Raw genomic sequence first — 15,717 nt, 5'->3', positions numbered from 1 at the left:
CTGTGTGGGAGGTGAATTTTCTGCGACCTGTCTATCTGAAAAATGTCCTTCCTCCATCCCCTCCACGCTTACTTCACAGTTTGGCTGGACATAGAATTCTAGGGCAAAAGCCAGCTTTTCTCAGAACTTGAAATCATTACATCATTGATTCTTAACATTTGTTGGGTTTGAAGTCTTCTATAAGTGGACATATCTTTTAGGATATTTTTCTTATCTTTGTTTTACTGAAATTCCACAATGTTATATCTAGATGTAGTTGGTTTTTTTCCCCCTTTCGTTTATTGTGCTTGTCACTCAGTGAAATCTGTAAATCTGAGCTCTGTGTCCATCAGAGCTGGGAAAGTGTCTCATATTTTCATCTGATAATTACCTTCTTTCCATTCTTTCCTTTTTTGGAACTCCTATCAGTTGGAGAAGATACTGAAACTCCTGAATCGATTCTTTATGTTTATTTCTCTCATGTCTCCTTTTATCTTTGCTTTCATTCTACTTTCTGAGACTGCCTCATCTTTCTCTTTCAATCCTAGTGAATTAAAAAATTTTCAGTGGTCATTGTTTAATTTCCAAGTACGTTTCTCGTCTTTTTTTTTTTTTTTTAGTTTTTTTTTTTGAGTGGGGTAATTAGGTTTATTTATTTATCTTTAGAGGAGGTACTGGGGATTGAACCCAGCACCTTGTGCATGCTAAGCATGTGCTCTGCGACTTCAGCTATACCTTCCCTCATTGTTTCTTATCTTTTGATGGTTGCTTTTCACAGCATCATGGGAGATGGATCTTTTTTGTTTATCTTTGTCACTCCCCTTAATTTTCTAGACTCTGCTCAAATGTCTGGGGGATCCTTGGTTGTCATTTCATGTTTAATAAAGAGGTGATAAAAACTGTTGGAGCTCCAAGGAGTGGACAGGGATGGTTGACTCGTGGCTTTCCCTTAGGCAAGCTTGGGCAGGGAGCTATCTGCTGCTCTAGACTCTCAAATGCCAGAACACACTGCTCTTTTATTTGGGGCATCTAAATTTCTTTAGAGAAAGATCGTTTATTTGCCTGGGAAATAGGCCCCTCACTGTTGGGTGTTTGCAGTCGGGGAGGCAGGCAGGAAGCATGAGTGTACACTGTTCTTTTTAATGACTTCATCAGTTAATTTTCCTGATTTCTGCCCCTCATCTCACTTCTGCCACCTGTGTTCTTGGTGTCTCTGGACCCTGAAGTTCTAACATGGGCTAAATCCAATATTCACTTCTCCATCCATTTTCTGGCTTCTGGAAATTAGCTGAAATCTCTCATCTATGGTTGGTTCCTCCACTTTTTGCTCTGTTTACAATTTATTCTTTTACCATCACTTAAGTGAGATCCCAGGATGGAGAATAGATAATGCGTGATCAGTCTATGATCTTGGCACAGAAGTAAACCTTTGTGCTCTCCCCTCCCTTTTCCTTTTCTTCTTCTTCCTTTTTTTTTTTTTTTTTTGCTTACGGCTGTATCTTTCACAACACTTCTGTGAGGGACATTGTATTATGTGATTTGGGACCTGAGTGATTAATTTCTTTAGCACTAGGGAAAACACTTGTCTCTTGGGATGAACTGATGTAGTTCCTTTGAGTGGACAGTGAAATTTAGGTAACTTTCTGTTTCCTTTTTGGATCCTCCTACCAAGATGTTTCTTTAACAATCATATATACAAAGGTCTTTTATTGTTAGCTACGTTAAATTCTTCTGCGAGATATATAGCTAATTTTTGGTATCTCCCTTCTTTCCAGTTGACAGCTCCTCAAAGGAGATTATTCTTCAAATTCTTTGTCCTTTCCAGGCTGATCTCTCCTTTTCTCATCTTTAATCATTTGGATTTTGTGCAAGAGGATTAGTCCAAATGATCTCTCACAACCTCCAGTTCTAATGGAATGTGAGTCCAATGGTCTCCTATTTCCTGAATGAGGTGAAAGTATAATGGACACCTGTGAATTACCGCCTCACTAGACTGAAGGGTAGAAGCCAGGTTTCACACATTTCCTCCATCCCTCAGTGAGCCTAGTGGTTTGGAATTGATCCTGGTGAACTCAGCCTCTAGAACCCAAGACACCTGACCCAGGACAGGCACAGGTCCAGTGGTCAGAGGAAGTCCAATAGACAGGTAGGTGTAGGACATTCAATTACCTCTCAGTTAACCTCCTCCTTCTTCTCCTAATTCCTTTTCAACCCTTGGGCTCCTTTCCCTTCTCCTAGCATTGGTGTGTGTGTGTGGGGGGGTTGGTTGGCGGAGTGTGTGCCTTAGAGGTAGAGGACTATATGCAATTTATATGCTGTGTGTCCTTGATGGCCAAGTTAGCCTCTCTGACCCTCTGTTTCCTCATCTGTAATATGGGGATAACAGCGGGGGTGGCTGAAAGAAGGAAATGAGTTAGTATATAGGAAAGGGCCAGAGCTGCTTGATACCAGCCCCCCTTCTGTACCCCAGTCCTGGGGTCCTGCCCTTACTGAATCAGTTCCAGCACCCGCCTCTTCATGGCACGGACCAGGTCCCGCTGCCCTTCAAGCTCCTCCTCATGCATGGCATCCCTCCTTTCAGCCTCCAGTTGCTTCTGCTCCAGCTCCGCCTGCAGCCAGGCCCTCTCTTCCTGACACCTGTGCGCAGAAGGAAGACTGAGTTCTGAGGGAGAAAGCGCAGCGGCTGTGACTGAGCTGGGCTGGGCCTCTGTGTGGCAGAGAGCCCTGCTGGGGAAGCTGGGGATGCCCTCTGCGGATAGACTGCACACACACGCACACATGCACATCACACACTACACACCACACGCCTCATATTCACAACACCTCACACACACACTGCACACACTCACAACACATACACGCTCACACACCACATACTAGAAAACACACACTGCATACACTCACAACATAGCACACACACCACACACACTACATTCACATATGCATTATACTACACATCCATACACACCACACACATCACATACCTACACTTACACCACACCACACGCCACTAGACATACACACTCTGCACACACTCCCAATACAACACAACACACACACCCCACATCACATACCACACACACCATACTATCCACCACACGTATACATCATAATACACATCTCACACATGCACTCACCCCCTACACCACACATACCACACATCACACATCACACCGAACCAAGTACTTTGTGGTCTGACACCTGTGGGTTGATGCCTCAAACCTTCCAGAGAAATGAAAACAGGGCTTAGCCTTGCAGGTTCCTTTACAAGGGACAAGTCAACACTTTCATTTGTTTTCCTTTTTTAAAAGAAAATTTCCATTTTAAAATGTAGTTTTCTGGAAAGGCATGTTCACAATCATGGCAGCTCTCTGAGGGAAGTGGGTGTCCGGGAACCCAGGCAGGATGGGCCGTGCCAGATGAGAACAATTGTGGTGTTTGGGAGAGGGGGTAAGTGGTGTGGGATTTGGAATGATTATTTGGCTTTAAAATATTTTGAAAAATTATGATACATTGTCTTTTCAGTTAAAAAAAGTAATCTTAAACATGTGGCATTCTTCAATTTCTGTTTCAGTTTGGGCTTGGAAACGCCTCAGCTCTATTCTTGACTCTTTCACTTGTCATTGTGGCTTCCTAGAAGGTTCCAAGAAAACTAATGGACTGGAAAGAAAAAGGTCCCAGCCCCAGATCCCAGCCTCTTACTCCATCGCTCAGATAGGAGGGTGTTGCCACGGTGGGGCCTGTCCTGTGACCTCTGGATGCGTGTGTGTGTATGTGTGTATGTGTGCACGTGTGTGTGTGTGTGTGTGTGTGTGCGTGCACACGCCCATGCCCCTGCGCTGAGGGTGTTTGAGGGGAAGAGGCTTGTGAGCAGCTTGACATGAACTGAGTTACTAATGTTTCAAATGCTGCCATGTATCATGCTTCAGGGAGGAAAACTGGGTGGGCCATGAAATCAAACCGACAAGATAGCCACCGAAATGCCGAAAAGGCCAGTCCCTGCAGCCTTAGAAGGAGTGACTTTCAATAAACATTCTAGTCTTCATTTAATGAACATTGTAGCCTCTTCATTTCTAAGTACTGGGATTTCATTTTCCTGAGCCTGCCCAGTGATCCCAGGGCCTCTGGCGTGGCCAGTGCAGGCCCTAATGTAACCACTGTGGGTAGCATGTGTCTTTGGGTAGGAAGGAACATTTATTAAGCACCTACTGTGTGCCAATGGCTGTTTTCGGTGTCAGGAATAGAGCGGTGCCTATTCCTGGTGGAGCTTCTAGCGTGTTTGGGGCAGTGGTCAAAACAAGTGATAGACCAGTAAAATAATTAAGTGTATGACAGCGACAAAGGAGGGGCTGGCTCACAGAGTTGAGAGGCGCTTGGAAATCTTCTTAGACAAAGTGACATTAAAGCAAATCTGAAAGAAGAGAAGTCTGCAGGGTAGAGCCAGCCAAGAGCATACACAGAGTTCTGCAAGTTGGGAAGAACTTAGTTTGTTTGAGGAAAAGAAAGAAGGGTTAGTGAAGCTGTAACCCTGTGAAGGGCAGGGTTGAGGGAGCAGGAGGCGAGGTGGGAGGCAGGCAGGGTCCTCAGAGGCCCCAGGAAGCATGGGCTTTGATCTCAGCGCAATGGAAGCCGTTGAAGCATTTAAAATATTTCAAGTATTTGAGGGGGTGACAGACACTCCTAGTGCAGGAGACATGGAAGGGATTAAAGTCTACTGAGTACCTACTGTGTGCCTGACACTGAGCTTAGGGCTTCATAGCCTTGTTTCATTGAAGTTTTGCAAATTTATGGTACAGGTAATACAATCATTATTGTAAGAAGATAGAGATTCAGAGAGGGACTAACACTTGCCCAGGGTCACACAGCATGATAAGTGGCAGGGAGCAGAAATCGGAATGCAGGCCTGTCAAGCTCTCACCTCTCTTTGCCTCCCCACACTTGCATCCCAGCAGGGCCCTGATCGCCAGTGGTTTGTGGCACCAGGGCTGAATGGGCAGCAGGTAGGAGTGAGGGAGGGATCCTGTGGTCCTGGGCATGCCTCTGAGGAGCTCCATACTGCTGCCCAAGATGAGGGGAAGATGCGATGTTTGCCTAATTCCCCATTTGAGGACCGTCCACTCATTCCTGCCCTAATCCCTTTTGCTTTGAGGTCTAACTCACCTCAAAGGAAAAGGAAACCCAGAGGAAACTCACCTGCTTGAAAAAATGGTCTCATAAAACATCTGAGCTGGAAGGAGGAGTTTTAGAGATCCCACCATCTCCTTTTGCAAATCAAGGACCTAAGGCTGGAAGGGGAAGGCCAGTGTCCCACAGTCCCACAGCCAGAAAGCCAGGGGGTGGGTATTGGAAGCCCAGGTGTATTTTTAAAGCCCCCGGGCTGTTCTGCTCTGGGGCCTGCTGCATCTCCCCTCTGCATCTAGCCTGGGGCTCTGCCCCTGCCCACCTGGTGGCATTTATTCTCCACACCACAGCCAGAGTGATCCTTCAAACACCCAGGTCAGACCATGAGACCCCTCTGCTCATGACTCTGCTCCTACAGCACGTGGGAGTCCAGCCACACACCCGTTTGCTCACGTCGGAATACAGACTAGCTCCATGGAGCAGTAAGTCCTCGAAAACACAGTTCAGCCCAGAAGAGGCCTGTCTACACAGACAGAAGGCAGTTAGTGGTTGCCCAGGGTTGGGGAGGTTGCAGAGAAATGGGTAGTGACTGCTAATGAGTACAGAATTTCTCTGTGGGGTAATGAAAATAATCTAAAGTTGATTGTGGCGATAGATGTACAACTTTGTGACTATTTTAAAAACCACTGAATTGTCTTTTAAAAGCAAAGAAGTACATTTTTAACATTAAAACAGTCACATCATGTCCCCCGTCTGCTCAGGACTGTCACTGGTTCAAAGTCAAGTCAAAAGCAAGGTCCTTGTGATGACCTACTGGGGTCTCCCGTGACCCCCCACCCCTGGCCTTTTCCTGCATCCTCTCCCTCCTTCGCTCTGCCGGGGCTACAGCGACATCCTTGATGTTGTGCCTTTGCTCTTGCTGTTTGCTCTGCCTGGAACATTCCTTTACCACATATCCAAATGGCTCACTCCTCACTTCCTTCAGGTCTAGATTCCAATTTTAGGGAGGCCTTCCCTGGCCATGACACCTCATCTAAACTATCACTCCTGATGCTTACCATTCCCCTTCCCTGCTCTATTTTTTTCCTTCTTAGAACTTACCACAATCTGATATCCTGCGTATTTTGCTTGCTTATACTTATCAACTGCCTCCCTATTGGCATGTAAGCTCCACAAGGGCAGGAATTTTGTCTGTTTTATTCATGAAAGTATTTTCAGTGCAGAGTGGGCACTCTGAGTGTTTGTGGAATGACTGAATGATGGAAGGGATGACAGGCAGCAAGACAGGGGTCTGTGAGACAGGGGCTTCCCCAGCCTCAGGGAGCAGCCTGGGGCTGGTGGTTTCCCTGGAACCCCCAGCTACTCCCTCCAGCCTGTCTTCATCCCCAGAAGAAGGCCTGGGTGGGCAAGACCCCTGCATTCACTTAGGGCCTGAATCATGGGAATCTTTGCTGACCAAAGCACAGGACTCAGCTGAGTGTCTGGTGGGAGGAGTCCCAGGGGGTCTTTTTGAGTTGGTTTCTGGGCTGCTGGGCCTCTCTCAGCCTTTTAAGCAGTCAGTAGATACTCTGTGATTCAGTCTGAATCACAGACTCAGGCTCCCCTGGGGGTCGGGGCAGGTGTCAGCCACGTGGGAGAGACAAGGCAGGCGGGCAGACTGAGGCATGCAGAGACCACGGGAGAGACACGGAGAGACTGAGTCAGACCAAGGAAGATCTTTGCACAGCGGAAATTTTTTAAAAATAAATTTTGACAAAGAAATCGAGACACTGAGAGATCTAGGGGGAAAAGTAGAGATGAAACAGGGCACTTTGGACCCTTGAGGTTAATGTGGTGATTGCAGGATGAAGATGCTGGATGGTGAGAGAGGGGAGGGGGCAGCAGGGAGACTGAAATACAGGCACTCGGGATACTGGCCCAGGGGTCGTGTTTAAGCCCACTGGTTCCGGAGACAGTTGTGGGTTCCGGCTCTCAGCTCCTCTACTCACTAGCTGATACTGGGTGAGTTGTGTAGCATCTTTAAACCTTAGCCTCCTTGTTTATAAAATGAGGGTTCTCGGAGGACTGATCTCCTGAGGTGGCTATGAAGAAGCACCTGGAATAGTGCCAGAGATGTAGTAAATGCTCGGTAATGATAGTTATGATTACAATTATTAAGAAGGTGAAAGAGAGATTGTATAAAAGGGAACAGGAAAATGAGAGACAAACAGAAGAAAAGAGAGACTGAAAGAGATAGAGAGGCAGGATCATGGTGGGGCAGGAAGGCTGCATGGATGGACAAGAGAGAGGGGAGCCCAGAAGAGGCAGCAGAAAGGGGCAAAGGTGATTGTGGGAGGGAAGGAAGGGGCCAGAGACTAGACAGCTCCTGGGGTTACGCAGCGAGGTCACTGAGGGAGGGGGCTGGCAAGGGGAAGCCACCCAAGAGCGGAAACAATACCCTACATGCCTCAGCATCCCCAACTTGTGCCCCGCACCGGGCCTGGTGCACCAGAGGTGCTCAGAAGATGTTTGCTTTTTGACCATGACCGCAAGCCTCCTGCCCCTGGACTCCCGGCTCCTGGCTTGTTCTGATGGTTGCCTAGGTTACCTTCTGAGCTGCTCCTGCAGTGCCTTCAGCTCCCCTTCCTGCTCCTTCAGCAGCTGCTCCTGGTGCTGGGCCTTCTCCTTGGTTTTCTGGAGACCATGTCTGAGGCTCTGAGGGCGGGAGAGGGTGAGAGGAAGGGAAATGGAAGCTGAAGGAGGAGGGCAGTGACCCTAGCCCAGGGCCTGACCTGACAGACACCCCTCTGAGACCCCAGGTCATGTGAAACAGCCCTTGGGTGGCGGGCTGGACTGGGGACAGCACTAGGAGCTGGCTCTGTCCCTGGGTGAGCCTGAAGCCACCATCTCTTCCTTCATTAAAGGATTGAAGTTACAAAGTTCAAGGATCTGGAAGACTCCGGCTGGGGAGGAAGCTGAAGGAAGGCTTGAGAATGATCCAGGAGAAGCATCAATAAAAGCGAGGAGGCGGGGTCTGCAGTAGGAGAACTTAGAATCTGCCAATAATGTGGGCTATGGAACTTGAGAACAAGCAACTGCCCTGAAGAACTGCTAGGAAGGGATCACAAACTCAAATGCCTACAAGGGCTGGGAAGGTAGTATTGATGAATAAAGTAGGCTGGGTGTGAAGCAATAGGGAGAGGTGGGGACTGCGGTGGACTGAAGAATGCATGTTATTCACGTGACAAACTGAAGAACTTCCAAAAGGCATCCTCAGATCCTAATGATCCTGTGTGGACCAATACAAATTGATCTGTGGGCAGGAATGGCCCCGGGCTACCCTTGAGGACACCCATCCGTGGGCCAGGTTGGGGAAGAGAGAAAAGATAGGGAAAGAGCTCAACTGCTCTCACCTTGACCACATCCTGCAAAGCCATCTCTGCTTGTTCCTCCTTCCTGGTCACACTGGTCACTTCTGTTTGCTCTTGGGGTTTCTCTGTGGTGGAGCCTTCCTTTGTTCCCTGAAGGACCCAGGGCTCCCCTGGGATGCTGGGCACCTCTCCCTCCTGCCTGCTCCCTGATGCTGCGTCCTCTACTGTCCCTTTAGGGCTGGAGGCCAGCAGCCTACGGACATGACCCCACTCTGCTTCTCCTTCATGAGTCCTGTCTGTTGTTCTCTGGCCCGACACATCCAGCAACACCCCCCTGCCTTCCGCCTCTGTCCCTATCACCTCTTTCAGAGGTGCCTTGGCCCCCTCTCCCTGTCCCTGGATACTGGGTGTTGAGTTCTCTAGGTAGATCCCTGTCCTTGGAGCTCCTTTCTCTTGGTCTTGCTGAAGCTCCTCCCCCTCTGGTTCCCACATGCTCTGGGGGTGCCCAAGACTCCTGGGATCTTTTCTCTTCTTTTCCAAAGAGGAGGGAAGATGCTTGTGTTGCTGGGTCCTGGGGAGTCCAGCCAACCGGTCTTCCCTGGGTGCATCTTGCAGACAGCCAGCTTGGCTGGTGTATGGCTCCTCTGGGTGGACTCCTATGGGGTCTCTGTATGTGGCTGAGATCTGCAGAGAAGCCCCAAACCCATCACCCCTTTCAGTACCAATTCATCAACCTGGTGCCTGTGAGAAGCCACAGCCCTAATCCATTGAGCTGGCTAAGGGTATGGATTCCTGGCTCCTCCCACTAGAAATATTGATTCAGCAGATCTGGGGTAGGGTCCAGGAATCTGGATGTTGACAGCACCCCAGGAGGAGACTGGAGGCCCGGGCTTTGATCTGTTCAGGGAGCAGCAGTGCTTCTCAATGCCCTTTCCTTTCTCACCTTGTACCTGCATCTTTCTCCTTCCTTTACCTCCATCTTTTGCACTGATCTGATTTCCCCTAAGTTCTTCCCATCCATCTCCTTTAGTCTTTTCCCCTGAACTTGACTTCTCTGTGTTTCTGTTTTCTCATCTGTAAAATGGGAATCATAATACTGCCTTGTGGTTGTGGTGAAAGCTTAAACAGACAGCCCCTAAGAGTCACTTCTGTCAAGAAGCCTTCTCTGCGCTCCCATGTTCCTGGGCATGTCTGATCACTACACTTGTGTTGCAATGTGTTCCTTTAGGGCCTGTCTCCCTGAACAGACCTGGAACTCCTTTTTAGGACAGAGATAGAGTCATAGCATTTGCACCTGGTGCCTGGAAGCTGGTGGGGGTGCAAAGTGAGCTTGTGGAAGGATGATAACCACAAGTTACCCCTTATTGATCATGTTGCAGGGGCCCTGCTCTGTGCTGGATGTGGGCTGTCACAATGCATCCTCAGGATGCCCCCCGCCAGGTGGGACAAGTTTCATATCCAAGGTTGGTAACGGATGGAGCTGGAATGTGAACTGGGCAATCTAGCTCTTCAATCATTCCTTGAATTGAACTGAGATGTTTGCAAATTGTCCAGCAGAGGATGTTTCCCTCGGCTGTTTCCTATGAGCTTCCGGTCACCTTCCCCAGCATTTCCTCCTCCCCTGGGCCCCAGTGGCACTTGCAGATGGTGCCAGTGGTTCCTTTCTCTCTTCCATATCCTCACCACCTTAGAAGCATGAGCCTTTCCTTCTGTGGCTCCCTAGCCCCAGGTCCCCATGTTGGCCTCTTCCTCTCTGTCTGTCCAGATGGCTCAGTTACTTCTCAACCTGGGGGTCCCCACAGAGATGGAGGAGAGGCAACTCAGAGTGAAAGTTGGGAAGAGGCACCTCCTTTGGGGAATCTTTGGTCTTTCTGGGTCTTCTCCCTTGGGTCCGATTGGAATTGGAGCAGTGGGACCTGAAAATGAAAGTGGCAGGGGGGCCTCGGGCCTCTCTCGAGCAGCGGTCTGGGTTCTCAGATGCAGGATATCCCATATTTCCAATCACCCATTCATCCCATCACCCCTCCCATCTTCCTGCCCTTCCACCCTCATGCGTGCATCCTCCTCTCCATCCACCCATGCATCCCACCCTCCACCCATCCTTCCAACCCATCCCAACATCCCAATATCCATTCATCCTTCTAAACGTCTACCCCAAACATCCAACAAGTGACTTTGTGTTCTATGCAGCATCATGGGACATCATAAGGTCACACTGGGGAAACAGAAGGCTAGGGAGGTGGAGACCCGGGAATCAGGGAGCAAGAAGGGAGAGAGGAAAAGATGGGGTTGGGGGCTAGTTTGGGTGGGTAGTGGTAACAGGAGCAGGTATTGAAAAGAGTCCCTTCACGCTACACCTACTCACTCTGAGAACATGGGCCAGGCCCCATCCAAGTCTGGCCACTGCAGGTCCAAGTCGAAAGCCACTTCATTGAGAGCATAGAGGGAATCCAGGATGTCTTCCTGGAGTTCAGGGCACACCAGAGGGCTCCGGGGGCCATACCACTCCCTGTGTTAACAGTGATCAGTACCCTTGACCTCTGGCCCTGGTGCTATTCCACCCCCAGCCTCAGAGAATCCAGCTCCACTGCACACCCTATTGGGATGGTTCCCCAGGCAGGGTTGTGGCCACTGGGGAGCAGGAGGCCCAAGCATCATGATGTTACCAGGACTGGGATTCTAACATCCCCTCTGCCCTTTCTCCTTTGACTTTCCCTTTATGACCCTCATTTTAGCTGTCCTTGATATTAAACCACCATTCTGAGGTAAAGAGAGATCTTCATGAAGGAGGGACATGGGCTCAGATGGTATCAGTAGCCACACCTGGTAAGCTCTGGGTTCAGGAGGCAGAGCTGCAAGAACTCAGCCAGCTGTCCATGGGCGAGGCAGAAGCGGATGAAGGCACGGCCTTTTCCCAGTGAGGTCTTCAGCTGTAGAGCCCACAGGGGACAAGTGAGGGGGTGGTGATGTTAGGACAGAGGGAACCAACTGGCACAGAGACAGAGGAGCTGGGAACGAGTGGTTGGTGGGAAAGGGTGTCCTGGGACTTGAGGCTGTGGGAGGAAAGGCAGTGGCTAGAGGGGTGCTGAGGGCAGGGCTCAAGAGAGATGAGGACCAGGTGAGGGAGTCTATGGTCAGTGGAGCTGGGATGGGGGAGAGAAGGGCCTCGGGCGGGTCTTTTTCCCCTCCTGGCCCCTGAGCCATCCTTGTTAAGGGCCAAGTGGCAGGTCTCCATCACGCTGAGGCCAGCCTCCCTGCCACCTCGCCCTGGATACCTTGCTTTGTGAGTGGACGAAGCAGGCTGGCTCTGTGTCCCCCCGCTGCTGCCCCAGGGCAGTGCAGAGGAAGTCCCAGTAATCCTTCCGAGGCCTCAGGAAGCCCTTCTGCTCTTTCTGGTCAAACTGGAAGCAAGTAGAGGGAAGGGAAAGTGCAGAAATATTTCTTCCCAGAACCTGCTCTGCATTCCAGCAGGCTGAGCGGGTCCATGGTAGGGGGGAAAGAGCTTGTGCAGACAAGCCCAGCTTCAGGTCCTGGCTCTGCCCTGACTGGCTGTGTGACCAGGAGCAAGCTGCTTGACCTCTCTGAGCCTTCAAAGTTCTCATTCATTCCTTCATTCATTTCAGAAATACTTACAGAGCACTTACTATCTGCCAGACCCTGTTTTAAGCCCTGGGGATACAGCAATGAACAACTGACCTCATGGGTTTACATCCTGGTAGGGGAAACAGACAATGAGCAAACTGAATAGGTAAAATATATAGTATGCTAGAGTGTGCTGACTGCTAAGGAGGAAAAATAAAGGAGGGAGAGGGAATAGAAAGTGTGTGGTGTGTGCATGCATGTGTGAAATGTGTGTGTGGTGTGTGTGTTAAAAATCTAGATTTGGGTGACCAGAGAAAGCCCCACTGAGGAGATACTATTCAAGTCCAGATCTGAAGGAAATGAGAAAGTATGCCATCCAAATTTCTGGGGGAGGAGCATTCCAGGCAGAGGGAATAGCAAGTGCAAAGACCCTGAGGTGGATGCTTTCTTGGTGAGTTTTAGGAAGATCAAGGAAGCCAATGTGACTGGAGTGCAGCAGATGAGGGGCAGACTGGCAGGAGACTCACACAGGCACACAACACATACCACACACACACACAAACCTCACACACACATGCACACTCATACCACACACACATACAAGCACAGAGAAAAGGAGGAAGGGTGTGTGTGTGTGTGTGGGTGGGGATGGGCTGGTCATCAAGCACCTCAGGGGATTAGAGGGAAAATGAAACAAGATGGGCATGGAAAGAACTTAGCTGGGCACATAGTAAGTACTCAATAAAAGCTAGTGATGGTGATGACTGGGGCTGTAACCAGTAGCAAGGAGGGCCAACCCAAGGATATCCGTGCCTCTGAAACTTTTGTCTTTAGAGCAGGGTGGCTGCCCCCAGCCCCACCAAACCCTGCCCCAGCCTGGTCCCACCTCACTTCCCAGACTACAGGGACAGCCTCCAAGGGTGAAGTTATTTGTCAGGAAGGACCTGCTGATTGAGGGAGATGAGGCCATGCATGGCAGCAAAAAGATTTCTGAGAATCTGGGAAAGCCCATCGGGTGGTTGGTCACTGGGACCTGGAGAGATGGGAGAGGTGGGGAGGGGAGGGCCTGACCTGCAGCAGAAGCTCCAGGCAGCCACAGAGTCTGTGCAGCTCAGCGCTGGCATCTGTCACCGGCTGCTGCCCACTCCCAAAGCCCTGGAGGATGGCGGAGACGGCCGCTTTGGGGAGGATGGTGTACATCAGACATTGGGTAGTGGGGGCTCTGGCAGAGGCTCCCGAGACCCTGAACCTCTCCCCCAACTTGGTCCCAGAAACTCTCTCAGGACATACTCACCCTTCAGGTCCCTGGTGATCTTGAGGACCTCTCCCTCTTCCGCCATGAATATTTGAAAGTGATGTGATTCCTTGTGGCTCCAGAATATCAGCCCAGGAAGGAACCTCTGGCTTCAGCCACCCAGCGGTCTCTATATACAAAAGATCAGAAGGGATGTGACATCTTTGGGGCCACGGAGAGGGTTAACTGGTGGGAGGGTGGGAGGATGACAGTGTGACCCCCACTCATGGAGCAGTTCCTGGGAGTCAGACCCTGTGCCCCTGCCCCGTGTCCCTAACAGCCTTGTCTCATTCAATCCCCATAATGACCCTAGGAGGGTTACCTCAATTCCATTTTATACAAGGAGAAGGGAGTTCAGAGAGGATAATTGTTTTATCCAATGTCACAAAGCTCTCAATGGTGAAGCTAGAATTTGAACTGGGGTCTGGCTGCCCACAGGGCCCATGTTCTCAGTCCCGGCTGGATGTGAGCGGCCCTGTTAGAACACAAGCCATGTAGATGCTGGGCTGAGATGCCACCCCTTCCCCACAGGGGGCTTTGCCAGAGCAGTCGTCATCCTTGGAACACACATTCATCCTTTCCTGGGTCCCAGCTGAGTGGAAAATGTGTGTTCTTTGAGGAAAAGGAGGCAGAAGTAAGGCGAGGCCCCAGAGTGGGGCGTCGGCCAGAATGCTGGGTAGGAAGCAGGACAAGCGATTTTTATCCTGTGGCTTTCTTCCAAGTGACCCTAAGCCTGTTCCCCTCACAATGGGTCCTGGGGCTCAGAGAGGAACACGGTGGCCCCTGAAGGCCAGTGGGCTTATTCTGAGAGTCTGAAGTAAAGACAGGCATGGGGTGGGAAACCCAGATGTCCTGTCCCCCAGGCTGTGGTGCCTGGAATTTTGGAGTGAGTGGGAGTGAAGGAGCGGTAGGATGCAGTGGAGGGGAAGAAAGAAGGAGATGAAGGTAAATGAGGAGGGTGGGTGGGAGATGCATTCAGATGTGCTGGGAGTCAATAGACCTGGTTTTCCATTCTGGCCCTGCTGCTAACTCAGTGTGTGACCTGGGGCACATCCTCCGCCCTTCTTGGGCCTGTTTCCCCATCTATAGATCAAGGGGTTGGGCTGAGGGTCTCCACAGCTCCTCCTAACCCTGGTTGTCTATGAAATCCACAAACATCCAGATGGACCTTTTCCTTTCCTCGTCACTATCCAGGATTCCTCTGCCCTTGCTCCCAGCATCACCCCATTTTCCCAGCCACCCCCAGACCTGGGGGCTTCCCTGCTACTCACCTGGGAAGGCCTGGCTGGCTGGGGCATGGGAAGGAGGACACTGCAGCCTGAGACCGTCACTTGTGACTGAGGGCCCCAGCTCAGCCTTCCCCAGAGTTTGCTGCCTGGGAAGTGACTCAGGCCTGGCCCAGCCCACTGGAGGAGGGGGAAACCTTGCTTATAGAGGGAGGAGCAGAAGACTGCAGGGGAGCAGTGGTAGAGGCAGGGTTAAGAGCTCCAGGACAGAAGGGGTGAGATGAGGGATGGCTCCTCTCAGGCAGACCTGGGGTAGATGCACTTATTGACCAAACACAGACTCAGACTCACCCATGTGGTAGTGGCAATTGATGCTCTACAAGTTTCTTTCCCCTTCTCATCACAGTCACTCTTGTCTTTCTTCCTTATCGCCACCAGGTGGCACAAAGAGGCTATGATGCTGCCCCATCTGATACTAGGCAGTCTTCACCATCACTTGGTTGGAGTGTCCTGCAGGTGGGGAGGGGAGGGCATGGGTCCCACCACATGTCTCCCTCCTCCTCCCCTCCTCAGTCTTCTGAGAGGTCCCTGTGAGTGCTGCTCACCAGTGCCATTTTCCCAGTTCTGGGATCACCCCTAAAAGGATTAAAGTGAAAGCACTGGTGAGATGCTGTGTCCAGGAACCCACAAGGGGGGTTGCCCAGGAGGGCTTGTGGTCCTCCCACTCTGGCTTTGCTCTGCCTCCTTAAGGCGGGGGTCTTTCCACCACCCGGTCCCCAAGGGCTAGTACTAGGGACAGAGAACAGAGAAACAGGCACCCGCGAGGACTATCCTTTCCCACCCCCAGGAACCGCATGCAAACACTGGCGCACGCGGTACCCTCCTGCCACGACAGGGTCCTCTTACCAGGACTGCCTGCCGGTATCTCCTTTTCTGGGACTCGGTCTCCTGCGTGCAGACGCTTCGTCCCCCTTCTCTGTCTCCCGTGTGCCTGTCTCCCGTCTCTCCCTCATTATCTCTCCTTACCTGCTTCCTGCCTCTCCCGTCGCGCTGGCTGGTGATCTCTTTCCTGGCAGGTCCGCCGCTCGCGTCCCGAGACCCCGCCGCCGCCCCTCCCCGCGCCACAGCGCCCTCGGGTCTCCGTCGTCACTGGCTGCGTCCTGGC

General features: G+C 50.9%; 1 protein-coding gene across 5 annotated transcripts in view; it reads right to left on the bottom strand.

The window, feature by feature from the left end:
• Positions 1–15,717, bottom strand: part of RUFY4 (RUN and FYVE domain containing 4) — a 19,058-nt gene extending 3,341 nt beyond the window's left edge. Inside the window, exons 1-12 of one of the 5 annotated variants that reach the window (XM_072961631.1) lie at positions 15,579–15,686; positions 15,158–15,188; positions 14,904–15,062; positions 13,327–13,456; positions 13,104–13,210; positions 11,726–11,851; positions 11,274–11,380; positions 10,816–10,959; positions 10,297–10,366; positions 8,493–9,134; positions 7,688–7,794; positions 2,470–2,616 (exon numbers count right to left, since the gene is read on the bottom strand). In XM_072961631.1, coding sequence (XP_072817732.1) covers positions 2,470–2,616; positions 7,688–7,794; positions 8,493–9,134; positions 10,297–10,366; positions 10,816–10,959; positions 11,274–11,380; positions 11,726–11,851; positions 13,104–13,210; positions 13,327–13,372 — 1,496 coding nt within the window. In that variant the 5' untranslated portion in view covers positions 13,373–13,456; positions 14,904–15,062; positions 15,158–15,188; positions 15,579–15,686. Of the gene's footprint in view, positions 1–2,469; positions 2,617–7,687; positions 7,795–8,492; positions 9,135–10,296; positions 10,367–10,815; positions 10,960–11,273; positions 11,381–11,725; positions 13,060–13,103; positions 13,211–13,326; positions 13,457–14,597; positions 14,706–14,903; positions 15,063–15,157; positions 15,189–15,458; positions 15,476–15,578 lie in introns of those variants that run through there. The other 4 variants (XM_072961632.1, XM_072961630.1, XM_072961633.1 and 1 more) reach the window with 4 other exon arrangements.

Source organism: Vicugna pacos, chromosome 5 (genome assembly GCF_048564905.1).
Source record: "Vicugna pacos chromosome 5, VicPac4, whole genome shotgun sequence".
NCBI classification, from domain to species: Eukaryota; Metazoa; Chordata; class Mammalia; order Artiodactyla; family Camelidae; genus Vicugna; species Vicugna pacos.
The sequence above is the reverse complement of the archived record's forward strand: the minus strand, read 5'-3'. Positions and strand labels throughout refer to the sequence as shown.